Genomic DNA, 18,644 nt, shown 5'->3' on the forward strand with positions numbered 1-18,644 from the left:
ATGCAAAATTCGACATTCCATTACTATTTTGAATATGTGTCCACTGCTATGACCCACTTTGAGCGAAACGGGTTGATATGTGCAAAACTAAAAACTGAGATAAGTTTGTAGCACATACTATTCAAAAAACACAGTGTAAACAAAGGGGCAAGTAGAGAATTTTTATGACAACTTTCTGGATTCATCTGCAGTTTGTTTCAATTGTCTGAACAAAAAATTAATGCACAAAAAATTTCTAGTGTAGACAAAGTGTGGTTCACAGCATAGAAAGAGGGGGCATGGTAAGTGCAGACACCCAAACTAACTTTTTTAAAACATATTTCTAGCCAGAATTGGATTATGAAAATTTTCCTGATAGAATTTTACACATAGCATCACTAACGTTTGGTTTAAGAATTGTGTAACAAGGCTGTATATGTGGAAGAGCCTAGGAGATGCTGGAAAATTTCAGTTTGAATACACTGGGTGTTTGACTGCTGTAGGTACAGATGAAAGAGGTGAGTACAGGCCAAGAAAATTAGTAGATAATTCTAATACACTTAGAACCAAAAACCAATGATTTCCCCAATATGACACATTAAGACAGAATATATAAACACCTCATATCAGGGTCCCCGTGGATCTAAGCTGCAGATATCCACGTTAAAAGTGTTCCACATGATCACCATATATGTGAAGTCAGGCTTAAGCATGTCTGCTCAAACCCGTACATGTTCAAAAATCCCAGGTATGTTTCGAATGCATTGCCAGCTATCCACAATACAATATCGGAACAAGTTTATTGATGGTTAAAGTTCAGTGTGCCTAGAGGATTTATTGGTGACCAATTCCTCCTATTCCATCAGTGAACTTCTAGTACAACCAACTGGTGTGTGTGCGCGCGTGCGCGGGTGCGGGTGCGCGTTTTACCAATAGTATCAAATAACATGAGTATTGTACAAATTCAGCACAGTAATATGATCACTGTAAATAAGTGTTGTAAAATGTTATTTTTATTTTATGTATTAAGTGAAAATATGTTTAAAATTTTGATGGCTTACTACGCATCCATGACTGATGACCATAGATGTTAAGTCCCATAGTGCTCAGAGCCATGACAGTCATTTCACTTGGAATCTGTGGAAGGAAAATCAACATATTTGTTTTTCATTGTAAATATTTACTATGTATTCTTGTTTATCTGAAATGTTCTGTATCATCGAGGATCATCTTACAGTGAATCAACCAGAATGAAAAGCATATCTAATCTAATTTAATTTAAACTCTTATTACCAGGTCTGGAATACATCATAGCTTTTACATATCACCACACAAACAAAATCCAAAGGTTTAATATGGAGAACCTGGGAGACTGTGGTATTGACAGGCCACAAACAACACACTTGTTGAAATTCTATTTATCAGAATTTAGGTATCCAGAATGATGATAAAGTTAAATGAGGGCAGTTAATCACTTTGTAATTTACACCTCACTTGTGGTCTTTTGAAATAAACATAGTCTTAAATCTTAACAGTGTTGTAACATAGGTGAAATGTGTTTTACTCATCTCATGATGTACAGAATTTCAGAACATATGCATGATGTACAGGAGACATGAAAAGGTTACAGTTTGCTTATTTGAAATTTCGTCCACCTACAGTAATACTTTGTGAGGAATTTACTTATTTAAAATTCGTCAAACTCCCTCATGAAGTAGATGAAGATGAGAATGAGAGGGCAGGTATGATATTGCAATGAGAATTTGAAAGGGCACTGTAAGATCTAAGTCGAAACAAGACCCCTGGAATAATTGACATTCTCTCAGAAATCTGGATTTGCGTAGTAAAAATCTAAAAAAAGAACAAAAAAGAAAGAAAGACTGATTGCTGCACTCTATAATTCCCTCAGAGTTAATGATAATCATGGGAGAGCCAGCCATGATGAATCTAATCCACCTGGTGTGCAAAACATGTGAATACCTTCAGACTTGAAGAAGAATATTGTAATTCCAATTTAAAATAAATCAGATGCTAACATGTGTAAATGTTAGATGCCTGAAGATGGTGTAATGCATTGCTGGCACTGGTTGCTCAATAAAATAACAATTTGGAAATTTAGATGGCTGAAAGATGTTTTGATTTGACATTCTGCATCAAGCAGCTGAGGTCCCACAACCATCTGTAAAACGATGGACATACAGAGACAACAGCTTATGTTGCACCTTTAAATCTTGATTAGAGCTAGTCCTCTGTATCAAATATAGTTCTTTCTTCCTTGTGCTACATATTTTGACATCAGAAGTTAACCACTGTTTACTTTAGCTTACACTGTCACAGTTGACTTAATTCATATTGGTGTGAGGATATTTTTAGGAAAGAACTAGATTTCTCATTTGCTTTGTGTCTTTCCTGTTTTTTTCTGAAAATTCTCTCTGAATAGTGCAACTGATTTAACCTGTAGAATTCTGTAAAATTGTTCATTCCTCTTATTACTTATATATGACTGATGAGGATATTTTATTGCTGCTACTTGATCGTGGTTATCAGATGAACCATTTATAACAGACTTGTACTACGGGACTTAAATCTATGTATCTCTTGTATCCGTGAGACTTCAGTCAAATTTTGTGTGTATGTAGAAATTCCTCTTTTCTGTTATTGGCTCTATAGCTGTATATTATTAGCTTGTATCCCCCAGGAGGTATCTGTGTAATTATCTATTGCCACAAGCACATGAGTGCAAACCGTGCTGCATATTGTGTTCAAGTGAGTGCCATTGCATCAATCAGACAAATGTGCTTCACTTTTGGTTCAAATAAAATATTAACTTCAATTAATTGACCAATAAAAAGATTTTATCCACTAAAGGAAAGTTCGTGTGAGATTAGGAAGTAAAACTATCTTTTACTTACCTGAATCGGTGATTCAGATTAGTCATTCTGCAGTTTTTTGTTTTCCTGAGTGTAAAGCTGTGACAAATATCTAAATGAATTTGAGTCAGACTTTTTTCTTCAAAAAAACATTGTTTAGGGATTTTATTGCTCAAAATAAACAAATAAATAAAATATGAATAAATATATTCACAAACTGGATTTTAAAAGCTGCTTGCCATTTGGGTGGTGGCAACCCTCCTTTTCTTATTACTGGCTAATGGACTTGAGAGTGCCGAAGTCTCCAAAAATTATCAGGTGATCAAGTCTACAAATAAGTAATTAGTATATTTTTTCCATTTGTTTCTAAATGTAAGAACCCATGTTGTTGTAACGTGATGCGACTATGTTGTTAAAGTGGATTTTTCTGCCGTAACATGTGGAATTCAATATAATATGTATGAACTTTTTTAGTTTTATAATTTGATGTTGCAAAACAGACCAAAGTATTTCCATATAATTATATAAAAAAGAAATAAACAGCGTTCCTAAAAAATTTCTCATTCCATACATTTAGATGGAAAACTAGTTTCATAACAAAGCTATCTGTTTCTTAATAAGTATTTGCCAGAATTACATTAACAATTTGAGCACACATTAAATATTTACAAGAAGAACAGATGTGCTAGTGTACCTTGCATAGATCTCAAATGAAATCACCCTTGTGGATGTGGACTTGGTCAAAAAAGATAAAATCTGAAGCATATTTACATTTAAAAGGCTATGTAACTTGCTCCAAATATTAAATGTTCAATACACTTCCATGAACCATGGATCTTGCCATTGGTGAGGAGGCTTGCATGCCTCAGCAATACAGATAGCTATTCCGTAGGTGCAACCACAACGGAGGGGTATCTGTTGAGAGGCCAGACAAATGTTACAGAGGCCAGACAAACGTGTGGTTCCTAAAGAGGGGCAGCAGCCTTTTCAGTAGTTGCAGGGGCAACAGTCTGGATGATTGACTGACCTGGCCTTGTAACACTAACCAAAATGGCCTTGCTGTGCTGGTACTGTGAACGGCTGAAAGCAAGGGGAAACTACAGCCGTAATTTTTCCTGAGGGCATGCAGCTTTACTGTATGGTTAAATGATGATGGTGTCCTCTTGGGTAAAATATTCCGGAGGTAAAATAGTCCCCCATTCGGATCTCCGGGCAGGGACTAGTCAGGAGGACGCTGTTATCAAGAGAATGAAAATAGGCGTTCTACGGATAAGAGTGTGGAATGTCAGCTCCCTTAATCGGGCAGGTAGGTCAGAAAATTTAAAAAGGGAAATGGATAGGTTAAAGTTAGATATAGTGGGAATTAGTGAAGTTCGGTGGCAGGAGGAACAAGACTTCTGGTCAGGTGACTACAGGGTTATAAACACAAAATCAAATAGGGGTAAAGCAGGAGTAGGTTTAATAATGAATAGGAAAATAGGAATGCGGGTAAGCTACTACAAACAGCATAGTGAACGCATTATTGTGGCCAAGATAGATAAGAAGCCCAAACCTACTACAGTAGTACAAGTTTATATGCCAACTAACTCTGCAGATGATGAAGAAATTGATGAAATGTATGATGAGATAAAAGAAATTATTCAGATAGTGAAGGGAGACAAAAATTTCATAGTCACGGGTGACTGGAATTCAATAGTAGGAAAAGAAAGAGAAGGAAACATAGTATGAATATGGAATGGGAGTAAGGAATGAAAGAGGAAGCCGCTTGGTAGAAATTTGCTCAGAGCTTAATTTAATCATAACTAATACTTGGTTCAAGAATCATAAAAGAAGGTTGTAGGAAGAAGCCTGGAGATACTGGAAGGTCTCAGATAGATTATATAATGGTAAGACAGAGATTTAGGAACAAGGTTTTAAATTGTAAGACATTTCCATGGGTAGATGTGGGCTCTGACCACAATCTATTAGTTATGAACTGTAGATTAAAACTGAACAAACTGCAAAAAGGTGGGAATTTAAGGAGATGGGACCTGGATACACTGACTGAACCAGAGGTAGTACAGTGTTTCAGGGAGAGCATGAGGGAACAATTGACAGGAATGGGGAAAAGAAATACAGTAGAATAAGAATGGGTAGCTTTGAGGGATGAAATAATGAAGGCAGCAGAGGATCAAGTAGGTAAAAAGACAAGGGCTAGTAGAAATCCTTGGGTAACAGAAGAAATATTGAATTTAATTGATGAAAGGAGAAAATATAAAAATGCAGTAAATGAAGCAGGCAAAAAGGAATACAAATGTCTCAAAAATCAGATCCACAGGAAGTGCAAAATGGCTAAGCAGGTATGGCTAGAGGACAAATGTAAGGATGTAGAAGCTTATCTCACTAGGGGTAAGATAGATACCGCTTACAGGAAAATTAAAGAGACCTTTGGAGAAAAGAGAACCACTTGTACGAATATCAAGAGCTCAGATGGAAACCCAGTTCTAAGCAAAGAAGGGAAAGAAGAAAGGCGGAAGGAGTATCTAGAGGGTCTATACAAGGGCGAGGTACTTGAGGGCAATGTTATGGAAATGGAAGAGTATGTAGCTGAAGACGAAATAGGAGATACAATACTGCGTGAAGAGTTTGACAGATCACTGAAAGACCTGAGTCGAAACAAGGCCCCGGGAGTAGACAACATTCCATTAGAACTACTGACAGCCTTGGGAGAGCCAGTCCTGACAAAACTCTACCATCTGGTGAGCAAGATGTATGAGACAGGCGAAATACCCTCAGACTTCAAGAAAAATATAATAATTACAATCCCAAAGAAAGCAAGTGTTGACAGATGTGAAAATTACTGAACTATCAGTTTAATAAGTCACAGTTGCAAAATACTAATGCAAATTCTTTACAGACGAATGGAAAAACTGGTAGAAGCCGACCTCGGGGAAGATCAGTTTGGATTCTGTAGAAATATTGGAACACGTGAGGCAATACTGACCTTAAGACTTATCTTGAAGAAAGATTAAGGAAAGGCAAACCTACGTTTCTAGCGTTTGTAGACTTATAGAAAACTTTTGACAATGTTGACTGGAATACTCTCTTTCTAATTCTGAAGGTGGCAGGGGTGAAATACAGGGAGCGAAAGGCTATTTACAGTTTGTACAGAAAGCAGGTGGCAGTTATAAGAGTCGAGGGGCACGAAAGGGAAGCAGCGGTTGGGAAGGGAGTGAGACAGGGTTGTAGCCTCTCCCCGATGTTATTCAATCTGTATATTGAGCAAGCAGTAAAGGAAACAAAAGAAAAATTCGGAGTAGGTATTAAAATCCATGGAGAAGAAATAAAAACTTCAAGGTTCGCCGATGACATTGTAATTCTGTCAGGGGCAGCAAAGGACTTGGAAGGGCAGTTGAATGGAATGGACAGTGTCTTGAAAGGAGGATATAAGATGAACATGAACAAAAGCAAAACTAGAATAATGGAATTGAGTCGGGTTATGCTGAGGGTATTGATTAGGAAATGAGACACTTAAAGTAGTAAAGGAGTTTTGCTATTTGGGGAGCAAAATAACTGATGATGGTCAAAGTAGAGAGGATATAAAATGTAGACTGGCAATGGCAAGGAAAGCGTTTCTGAAGAAGAGAAATTTGTTAACATCGAGTATAGATTTAAATGTCAGGAAGTCGTTTCTGAAAGTATTTGTATGGAGTGTAGCCATGTATGGAAGTGAAACATGGACAATAAATAGTTTGGACAAGAAGAGAATAGAAGCTTTTGAAATGAGGTGCTACAGAAGAATGCTAAAGATTAGATGGGCAGATCACGTAACTAATGAGGAGGTATTGAATATAATTGGGGAGAAGAGGAGTTTGTGGCACAACTTGACCAGAAGAAGGGACTGGTTGGTAGGTCATGTTCTGAGGCATCAAGGGATCACAAATTTAGTATTGGAGGGCAGTGTGGAGGGCAAAAATCGTAGAAGGAGACCAAGAGATCAATACACTAAGCAGATTGAGAAGGATGTAGGTTGCAGTAGGTACTGGGAGATGAAGAAGCTTGCACAGGATACAGTTGCATGGAGAGCTGCATCAAACAACAACAACAACAACAACAACACTTAGATGCATATGATAATTCTGAGGCTATTGTACCCACGCATCTTCAAACAAAGAAATAAAATAAAAAGTGTTTTACAGCAGCTTATTTATTTATTTGTCCATGAGACCTTGTTGATACATAGTACGTACATAATATGTTGGACATCATTTAATACAAAATTGTTTCAATTATTTTAACATCATTAATCTCTTGTGGTCATGCTACTTATTTGCAGTGATCACATTACTACATAAAATTTGTAAAAAAAGTCAGATTGTACACAATATTCACATTACCCCAAACAGTGGAAACTCTAGTAGGAATACCAACACTGTAGGAAAAGACAGATTGCTACTTACCATAAAGGAGACACATTAGGTTGCAGACACGCACAATTAAGACACTTACATGAAGCTTTTGGCCACAGCCTTCATCAGTAAGAGAGATACACACATCATTCATACACACAAACAAGCATACCTCATGCACGCATGACCACCAACTCCAGCATCTTGGCCCAAGACGCTGGAGTTAGCTGCCATGTGTGCATGAGGTGTGCTTGCTTGTGTGTATGTCTCTTTTACTGATGAAGGCTGTGGCTGAAAGAGTTATGTAAGTGTAATTTAATTGTCTGCAACTTAATGTGTCTTCTTTACAGTAAGTAGCAATCTGTCTTTTCCTACATTGTTGATATTCACATTCTGTGACATTTTTTTAATAACATCCCCACATCAGTCAGTTCTGCTAAGAAATTCATCAATGGAACAGGAGGAGTTGGCCACCAATAAATCCTTTAGACTCTTCTCAAACTGAACTTTATTAATAGTTAAATTTTTGTGGCTGCTGGTGTGTTATTGAAAATGAAAATGTTTGTTACTGAATAGTGGACACCTTTCTGAACCAAAGTAAATGCCTTTAAATCTTTGTGAAAGTTATTATTATTTCTAGGTTGATTTCATGAACTGAGCTCTTGCTTTGAAAATAAAAGACAAATTTTTAATTACAAATTTCACTAAGAATAAATATATTGGGAAGCAGTTGTTAGCATCCTCTGTTCCTTAAACAGCCCTTTTTATTTATTATTTGAGATACATATTCCATAGATCCAGTAATGCGTGATTAAGCATGGATGTGGAATGAGTCAAAGCAGATACAATATAGAGATCATACAATACAATACATACTGGTATATTACACATGGTAAATGAATGATTCAAAACTGCTACAGTATAATAATATAATCAATATAATAAACAATACAATACAAAAATACAACAGTGATAAAAAACAATACAGATAACAATGACAAAGGAAATAATCTGAATTGCTACTCAAATTATTTATCTCTGTTGAAGAATTCATCTAAAGAGTAGAAACATTTTTCCAGTAGGAATTCCTTTAGCTCTTTTTTGAATAGCATTTTCTTTTCTTTTAGAAACTTTATATTACTCAGCAGTGCATTAAAGATTTTTGTAGTTGTGTACTTGACCCCTTTTTGTACCAGAGAGAGATTTTTCCATTCACAGTGCATATCACCTTTCCGTCTTGTGTTATAATGATGGTATGCCTCATATGTTTCATATTCAGAGGAATTGAGAAGAGTGAAAGCCATGAGTGAGAGGAGATATTGTGAGGTAGTGGTTAATATACCTAACTGTTTAAAAAGATTTCGACATGATGTTCTTGGAGGGACACTACATATAATTCGGACTACTTTTTTCTGGCTTACAAAAATTATTTTTGAAAGTGGTGCGTTGCCCCAAAAGATTATTCCATAGCACATCACTGAATGAAAGTAGCCAAAATATGCAGACCTTGATACGTTGATGTCTCCAATTTTGGAGATTATTCAGATGGCAAATGTTGCTGAGCTAAGCTTTTTTAGTGTTTGCTGTATGCGGAATTCCCAGTTGAGCCGGTTATCTATGTGATCGCCTAGGAACTTTGTGCACTGAACGCTCTGTAACTGTTGGCTCTCGTGTGCAATGTTAATCTCTTCTGGGCTTATGTAACTGGACTGGAACTGCATGTAATTTGTTTTACTGAGGTTTATTGCTAGAGAATTTGCCGTGAACCAGTTCAGAGCGTTTGCAAGTGCTTGGTTGGTATTTAACTCTACGTCAGTGGAGGTTTTGCTGGCTGTCACTATACTTGTCATCTGCAAACATTGTGATATTGATAGCACTATTTGAGGACAAGGGTAGGTCATTAATATATATATAATAGGTAAGATGGGACCAAGGACTGACCCTTGTGGAACTCCATGATGTACTGTTCCCCAGTCAGACTCTACCTCTCCTACTTGTAGATTGTTAACACCTAATACTATTTTTTGTTGTCTGTCTTCTAGATATGACCTGAGCCAGTTACCCATTTGTCCACGGATTCCATATTGGGGTGCTTTTCGTATAAGTATTGTGTGACCGACGCAGTCGAAAGCCTTAGTCAGGTCACAGAATATGCCAATGGGTAATTTTTTCTTGTCAAGGCATTCTACAACGTTATTTGTAAGCGTGTAAATTGCTTCGGTTGTAGATATGCCTGATCTGAGACCAAATTGTTGTTTACTAATTAGAGCAAATTTTTCAAGGTGATTGGCAATCCTGGCGTATATTAATTTTTGAAAAACTTTAGAAAATGCTGTTACAGGAGAGAGAGGATGATAGTTGGAAACATCTGTGGGATAATTTTTTTTGTAGAGGGGCTTCACAGTAACATACTTCATTCTGTCAGGGAAGATACCTTGATTTAGAGAGGAATTGAATATATGAGCTAGAACTTTACAGAGTTGATTACAGCTGGCTTTTAGCAGTTTCCTCTGCAGGATGTTCTTGAGTTCACACCACAAATAATTCATAATGCACTTTTTTTGGCTCAGAACACTTTAGCTTCATTTGATGAGTTACCCAGAGAATAATCCTGTGTGACATTACAGAATGAAGGTAAGCATAGTACACTACCTTTTTTTATTTTAATATCACCTATGTCTGACAACATTTGGCTTGGAAACAGAGATTTGTTCAGGCACTCAGCAGTTCTGTGGTATGCACCTTCCAGTTAAATGTACACTCCTGGAAATGGAAAAAAGAACACATTGACACCGGTGTGTCAGACCCACCATACTTGCTCCGGACACTGCGAGAGGGCTGTACAAGCAATGATCACACGCGCGGCACAGCGGACACACCAGGAACCGCAGTGTTGGCTGTCGAATGGCGCTAGCTGCGCAGCATTTGTGCACCGCCGCCGTCAGTGTCAGCCAGTTTGCCGTGGCATTCGGAGCTCCATCGCAGTCTTTAACACTGGTAGCATGCCGCGACAGCGTGGACGTGAACCGTATGTGCAGTTGACGGACTTTGAGCGAGGGCGTATAGTGGGCATGCGGGAGGCCGGGTGGACGTACCGCCGAATTGCTCAACACGTGGGGCGTGAGGTCTCCACAGTACATCGATGTTGTCGCCAGTGGTCGGCGGAAGGTGCACGTGCCCGTCGACCTGGGACCGGACCGCAGCGACGCACGGATGCACGCCAAGACCGTAGGATCCTACGCAGTGCCGTAGGGGACCGCACCGCCACTTCCCAGCAAATTAGGGACACTGTTGCTCCTGGGGTATCGGCGAGGACCATTCGCAACCGTCTCCATGAAGCTGGGCTACGGTCCGCACACCGTTAGGCCGTCTTCCGCTCACGCCCCAACATCGTGCAGCCCGCCTCCAGTGGTGTCGCGACAGGCGTGAATGGAGGGACGAATGGAGACGTGTCGTCTTCAGCGATGAGAGTCACTTCTGCCTTGGTGCCAATGATGGTCGTATGCGTGTTTGGCGCCGTGCAGGTGAGCGCCACAATCAGGACTGCATACGACCGAGGCACACAGGGCCAACACCCGGCATCATGGTGTGGGGAGCGATCTCCTACACTGGCCGTACACCACTGGTGATCGTCGAGGGGACACTGAATAGTGCACGGTACATCCACACCGTCATCGAACCCATCGTTCTACCATTCCTAGACCGGCAAGGGAACTTGCTGTTCCAACAGGACAATGCACGTCCGCATGTATCCCGTGCCACCCAACGTGCTCTAGAAAGTGTAAGTCAACTACCCTGGCCAGCAAGATCTCCGGATCTGTCCCCCATTGAGCATGTTTGGGACTGGATGAAGCGTCGTCTCACGCGGTCTGCACGTCCAGCACGAACGCTGGTCCAACTGAGGCGCCAGGTGGAAATGGCATGGCAAGCCGTTCCACAGGACTACATCCAGCATCTCTACGATCGTCTCCATGGGAGAATAGCAGCCTGCATTGCTGCGAAAGGTGGATATACACTGTACTAGTGCCGACATTGTGCATGCTCTGTTGCCTGTGTCTATGTGCCTGTGGTTCTGTCAGTGTGATCATGTGATGTATCTGACCCCAGGAATGTGTCAATAAAGTTTCCCCTTCCTGGGACAATGAATTCACGGTGTTCTTATTTCAATTTCCAGGAGTGTATTATCAAGTTTTAATCCTAAGAATTTAATATTGTCAACTTCTTCTGTCGGCTTGTTGTCATATTTTAGGTGTATACTGGCAGGAAATCTTTTACAAGTTCTGAACTGCATATAGTTTTTTTTCCCCCAAGGTTTAGTGACAGAGAATTGGCCATTAATCCATTATTAATGTCAAAGAAAATTTCATTAGCCGACCTTTCTAAAGCTATATCTGATTTACTATTTATTGCAATGTTTCTATCATCTGCAAACAAAACAAACTTGGTGGCTGGTAATGTTATTGATGAAAGGTCATGCAGAAGAAAAAGTAAGTGTGTTAAGATGGAACCTTGGGGGACACCACATATTATTGTTCACATTTAGATGGTGCCTGATACTTAATGCATGTTAATTAAGTACATTCTCGTTGTATGTGTAGATAGCCTTCTCAATATCAAAACCCTTTAGAAATCCAAGTTGTGACTTGGATAATATTTTATTGGTGGTCAGATGGTTAATAAAAGACTGTATATCACCTCTCTAAAATTTTTGAGGATGCAGGTAAAAGTGGAATTGGACAGAAGTTTGATGGTATTTCTTTATCTCCATTCTTATACAAAGGCTTAATTTTAGCATATTTCAACTGTTCAGGGAATGTTCCACTGATAAGACTGGTTACACAAATAACTAGAAATATCACTAAACTCAGAGGCTTGCTCACTTTTTAATCATCTTCATTGACATGTTATCATAAGCACTAGATTTTTGCGATTTGAAGGATTTTACCATGATCATTACTTCTACTGGTGTTGTGAGGATCATACTCATGTTATTGTAGTTATTTTTAGCAGCTGGTACGAGATATTCAAGGCAGCATCTACAGAACCTGACAACCCCATCTTTTTAGTAACAGATATGAAGTGCTTAATGAGAAGTTCAGCAACACTGCACACATCTGTTACACATGTAACATTTACTCTTAATGCTATGTGCTTCTCTTCGTCTGTGACTGTATTAGTCCCTGCCTTCACTATAAACCATATTGCTGTGGCATCAACAAGTACAAACAGTGTATCTCTGCCATCGCAAGTTCTTTGACTTTGTGAACCTGATGGCCCATGCCATCTTGCTTGTTGAATTCGCTGCATGATTTGTTGTAATGTGGACGTCTGTATGCAGTATACCGAGCCCTACAGAAATGTGTATGTTTCCTTGGGCTACAACCCAACAGAAATCCCACATTGTCTTTATTTTCTTATCTGATGTGACTATCCTGTTATCATAAAGCATTTACTTTGATGTCCATATTACTATCTTCAATATTTTGCAGTCTGCAGCATTTATTTGCATCAGATCTGTTTGTGACTGATAGATGTAGTTTCCATTTTGTCTTACAGGATAGCTTTATTGCTTGTATAATCCATAGTTTTTTTAAAAAAAACAAGGATCTAATCTAGGTTTGGAGGAAAACATGCTATGAGCATTGTACACGTTACTCCAATTCATGTCTTTGAGGAGTTTCCTGAAACAATCAATTTTTAGCTTAATGGCTAGCCTCTTGAATTCAGATGTAGTAAATTTTCTATCCTGGTCAGTATTAACATTTAGCAAAAGGAACTGCATGTCATGATCTGAGAGACTACTTATTATAGGTTTTATGATATAAATGTGTTCATTAGACTTTTCTGTAAAGATATTATAAATGGACATCTTTGAGCCCTTAGATATTCTAGTTTGAAAGTTAAAAGTATTAATTAAGTTGAATGACAATGCACTGACTGCAATAAGTTCTTACTTGAAGAGCTTTCAAAAAAATCTCTGTTAAAATCGCCAGTAACCACTATATAATTTTTAGTACGCCAATAGAGCTTCAAAGTGATTTATGAAGATTAAAATTACCTGCTGCTACTCGGTATACACTTACTATTGTGAATGATTTATTATGAAAGTCTACTTCTGTTATGCATGCTTCCATGTGCTGCAGTAGACAAAATGTATGAATGTCTATGGCATTAAACTTGTGGCAGTTCCTGATGAATCTGGCAACTCCTCCATTCTCCATTTCTGCTCTACAAAAGTGAGAAGCTAATCTAGATCCTGCAAGACTTAACGCATCTATATCAGTGGTCACATGATGTTTAGAGAGGCCGATTATGTCAACTGGGTTGGTTGACTCGAATTCATCAATGCCGATAAATAGTTCATTAATTTTACTTTTTAGCCATCAAATATTTTAATTCACTAAATATAGTTTGCATTTCACATTGGATGAGATGAAACTGGGTGAAAATAAAATTTTTGGTGGCTGTGTTTGTTGATCTAGTGTACCAGAATTATGCTGTTTAGTTCCTTTCTCAAATTGAAGGTTCGTTTAAATTCTGAACTCTGTTAGAACTTGTATCTGGGTGTCGTACTTCCTTTTTTGAAGCAAGCATTTTTGTAAGGAGCATCTTATAATTCAGACCACTCTCACTGCAATAGTACAGCTGCTCACCAGAAATTCCTTCGTCATCAATTAACTTCTTATGATAGTTTTTATAGAATGGCACAGTCTCTTTGTCAACAGAGCACTAACGGTAACCTGGCAAATGCTGAATCATTTTTTCCACCAGTCAAACCATCCATCAATTGTAGTATAGTCTGAATCTTCTTCTTCCATTTGCCATTGATTAATAGGCAAATATTTTCATCTTAAATGTTCATGCCACAAAAATAAAGCTTTCTCAACTTCTTTATGTTTACCTTACAGCATTATCTGCCTTACTTTTATTTTATTTCCATTAGCTTGGAAAGCACACCCCTTTCCAATTTCTGCTCATTTTTTCATCTTGTATCCAACAGTACGTTTTCCTACACCTAACTCCAAAGCAGTAGTTTTGGCTGTAACCTCAGAACCCAGTCACATTTCAGCATGAAGTTTTTGATCCATACTCACTACAAGTTTTTTTATCACTCATTTTGGGTTCCTTAAATAAAAGACAAAGAATTGCACAAAACAATTTACCAATGCACATGCAACTGAAGAAACACCACACAGTTGCCTACAGAGCTGCTCTCTAAGAGTATTAATAGTTGTTTGTGAGTGGCACAGCATTGTAGCCAGTGCCCACTTGCTAAGGCTTTGGAAAAGAACAGAACATATAATAGATTTCATCATGGAGAAATATTTTTACAATATTAACTAATTAGGCTGGATAGTACAGAGGCTAGATAGTCATAAGGCAGATAGTTGAGAGTCTACTGTATTACATTCAGGAGCAACCTCTCCCCCATGAAATATAACATTTTCAAAGAATATTGATGAATCTTATTGAAAATTTTGAATGTAAAATTTAAAAACTACCAATAAACTGCCATGAGAAGTTGAATATGGAAACATTATTGAGTACCGTATTCACAATATTTCCAGTGTCCAGATACCAAAAGTGCATATGCCAATATATAGTTTTATTATAATGTTATTTTGTATTGACAGAAGCTGCTTCAGAATTAAATGTTTTAGAAAACATCTGATCTTCTACATGAACCCCTGTGAATAGTACTGCTATACATCATTATTAAAGTTAAAAAATTTTCTCTTTACTTTTATGTGTACAGAACATGTATTAGTTACAAATTACTGTTGGTTCTTTTAGTTCTAGAACCACCATCTCCAAAAAGTGAAGCAGAGGTACGATCGTACATCAGTTGCTTGAGGACAATAGATAACCAGAGAGTTCTAACAAGCTTGTCTCAGAAGCTTGAACCAAGAAGATCTTAGTAAATTAGAAACCAAATCTGTTGGTATGAAACTTATAACACCAAAGACATTATGGTCCTGTGGACATGTACTTTCCAAAGAACTGATTAAAACTATCCTAGAGCTTTCCAGAAATACTTCAGTGTATCATTTGTAAATGTTTACATAAATCTAGTCACAAATGACTGAATTTTATTTATATGCATGTAAATTTTGTAACAAAAGATACACTAATTTATATAACAAAATATCTAATATTAACAATTATTCTTTTAATTGTAATTTCTCTGTATGCACATTATTAAAGTAAAATGAAAAGCATTCAGAAATGCAGATAATTTTCAGGGGAAATTTACTCGTACAGTGCATTTTTTTGGCACTAGGTACTTGCCCATCAAGAAGCAATATTTTAACAATAATCATTGTTGAATGTGAGTGAAATTTTTATCCAAGCCTACTACACAACAATCAGCATCAGATTTTATAAAATTAAACATTTTAAAAGTATTTAATTTTTGTTTGTGTGTACAATAAGACAATCTCTCTCTCTCTCTCTCTCTCTCTCTCTCTCTCTCTCTCTCTCTCTCAATTGTGAACTATTATTTGCCACTCTGTAGATAACATTCTATTTACAGTTAACAATTTGTTATTTCCTATGCATGTGCTCTTTTTTTTATCAGCATTAGTTAAATTTATTTTCATGCTTGATACACTACAGCAGATGACCAATATGTATTTCACTATGAAAGAGTCTATTGGTTTTTACAAATATTTTGTAAATATGATGTCAGGATATATGTGATTCATGCTCCAGTAGTTGCCACCTGGCTGAATAGCATGCCACAGTCAAAAAAAGACTAATACAAATATGATATATGAAATGGTTTCTTCACATTGCATAGGAAGTAATAATTGTAGCTATTTATCAATTGTTGAAATTTTAAATTAGAAAATCAGGTCTTTCACTACTGCAGGACACCAGAAAGCCATTATGGCTTTACTGAGGAACTATTTTATTACTACTTAATGGAAAAAATTATGAATGCCTCTTCATAAAGAGATGCTTAAATTCTAAATGACTGATGTTTAGTTTTTATTCTAGAAGATGTTTTTATTAAATTATTTTTATTATTTATTTATGATAAAATATTGTTAATCTGGGTAGAACTAATCATTACTGTTACTAATACAGTCAAATCTTAAAGTGTGAACACTGCTGAAACATTATATTATAACATTTATGAATTTCCCAGCAACAAAAAGAATGCTAGTGTCATAAATGTAGTATCTGACAATCATTCTTAATTAGAAAAAGTGTGTATGCTTTGTTAGTTCAATTTTTTAGTATTATTTTAATTACAGCAAGAAAGATACCGAAAAGAATCTCTCCAGTGTGTAACGTGACCATTCAAATGCAAAACTGATTATTTCTGCTAAATGCCATACAACATACTTGGTTTGTCAAGTACAAATGCCTTTTACTGAAATACAGTACCATTCCCCCTTTTTTCTCTATAATTAATAAACAAGCTGAGACCATTACCAGTATTTCTTCAAATTGTATTTATAAAAGTACATAATGTTGCAACATTTTCATTATGCTACATGATGATCTTTAATCATGGCACATTAATAAAATTCCAAATATCAGCTGACACATTTCATATGCCATAAAAAATCAGATGATATTATGTAACAATAATCATGAATCCACTGATTTTCTATCTTCCTGTCCTCTCTCTCTTAAGTTTCAAATAGCATGATACTACATCAGTATCAGTTTTACAAGACATTGTGACAATACCTTACTAGAAAAACAGTCAATTCCCATTTAAAGCAGTTCCTCATGGCTGGCTTGTACCCACAAGAGAGTATCACGTGAGAGTCATAGTGAGAACCTACTTTGCATAAGAATAATGGTTAAGTCTCTACTGTCTCCCTTTGGTCAAATGTACAGTGACAGTGTCTATCAGAAGGAACTAAACCGAAACATTTCCAAGTAGTTCACTATACAGACAGAGTGCTATTGCCATTTTTTGTTACTGTGTTCAGTAATATGAAACATCATCCCTATACACTGTGCTGTTACTGTAACCAAAATAATACAAACTCAGACTGAAATGCTTTGAAATCTCTACACTGCCACCACAAAGTTGTTAGGTTAGGATCAGGGTGCAGATGGATGAAAAGTCCAGACACAAGTACTACTATACGTGACTGGCTGTCTGCATAGAGTACAGATTTTGCGTATGTTTTAATTTTGAAAATGCTGTTAATTTACAAAATCTATTAAAAGTAATTTAATACATCAAACAGCTTTTTCAGATGTCATGCTAGTGATAAGTTCCCACTTCTCAACATAATTCTATTTAATAACAAACTTGGTTTAGCACCAAAATGTATTGTGCACTATCTACATAGCCACAGTTTTATTTTCTTCATCAATGACTTCTCTCAACACAGTACCTCATTATGTGTTACAAGTTGTCCCCCACTTTCCATTCTTTTTGGGCTGTTATATGTGCTTCAGAATACGTTGCCATACCAACTGTGCCATCTGTGTCAGTGCATATAACATAGTCAGCAAACTGATGGTATAAAAAGTGGATAAAGGGAACTAACCAGTGTTACTAGAAATGTCAGAACTTAAAAATTTACTGTGTTCAATATGAACTGCAAATATGATTTAATCTTTGTTCTAATACAGTAAGAAATCAGTTCTTCAAGAATTGTAGGTGTAAAAGTATCCTTTGAATATTTCAATGAGTGCAATCATTTATTAGCCAGTAAATACTATTTTTGAAAATATTTTCAGAAACCGAAAACTGTTGTGTTGGTTTTGAATGCCTATCTAGAAATTATGACTTTAGCAAATCAATTGTATTTTTGTTCCTTCTGACGACTAGTATCACTATCAATGATTAGTGTCTTTTATGAATGAGTCAAATCAGTTACCAATGAGAATATTTCATTCAAGAATGGGATTTTGTTTTGAGCGCTCACAGATGATTTAAGATTGCACTATCCACAGAACACACACACAGAATTTTTTGATCTTCGGTAGAGTGTGCACTGATTTGAAACTTCCTGGCAAGCTTCAAAGTGCGTGCCACACTGCGACTTGAACCTGGTGCCTTTGTCTTTCACAGACAAGTGCTTTGTTGACTGAGCTATCCAAAGACAACTCCAGACCTGCCCTCACAGGTTTACTCCCACCACTATCTCATCTCCTACCTTTTAAACTACAAAGAAGTTCTCCTTTATACCTAGCAGGACTAGCACTAATGGAATAAAGGATATTGCAGAGACACAGCCTGGGGGTTGTTTCCAGAAAGGCAAAGGTCCCAGATTTGAGTCCCAGTCCAGCGCACAGTTTTAATCTGAGAGGAAGTTTCACATGCACACACAGGCAGCAGCTATTGCTGTCTACTAACATTGCCACCTTTGTTCAGTGCATAGTGTTTTGTTTTCATATATACATTATATTCGATGTCTACCCCGAAAGCTGA

The 18,644-nt window shown here is 37.1% G+C and overlaps 1 protein-coding gene across 1 annotated transcript in view; it reads left to right on the plus strand.

The window, feature by feature from the left end:
• The window catches only part of LOC124789573 (rap guanine nucleotide exchange factor 4), a 271,079-nt gene extending 255,810 nt beyond the window's left edge, over window positions 1-15,269 (plus strand). Inside the window, exon 16 of the mRNA XM_047256978.1 lies at window positions 15,032-15,269. Within this exon, the coding sequence (XP_047112934.1) occupies window positions 15,032-15,156 (125 nt within the window). The 3' untranslated portion in view covers window positions 15,157-15,269. The remainder of the gene's footprint in view (window positions 1-15,031) is intronic.
• The last annotated feature ends 3,375 nt before the right edge of the window (window positions 15,270-18,644 follow it).

Source organism: Schistocerca piceifrons, chromosome 3 (assembly GCF_021461385.2).
Source record: "Schistocerca piceifrons isolate TAMUIC-IGC-003096 chromosome 3, iqSchPice1.1, whole genome shotgun sequence".
Lineage (NCBI taxonomy): Eukaryota > Metazoa > Arthropoda > Insecta > Orthoptera > Acrididae > Schistocerca > Schistocerca piceifrons.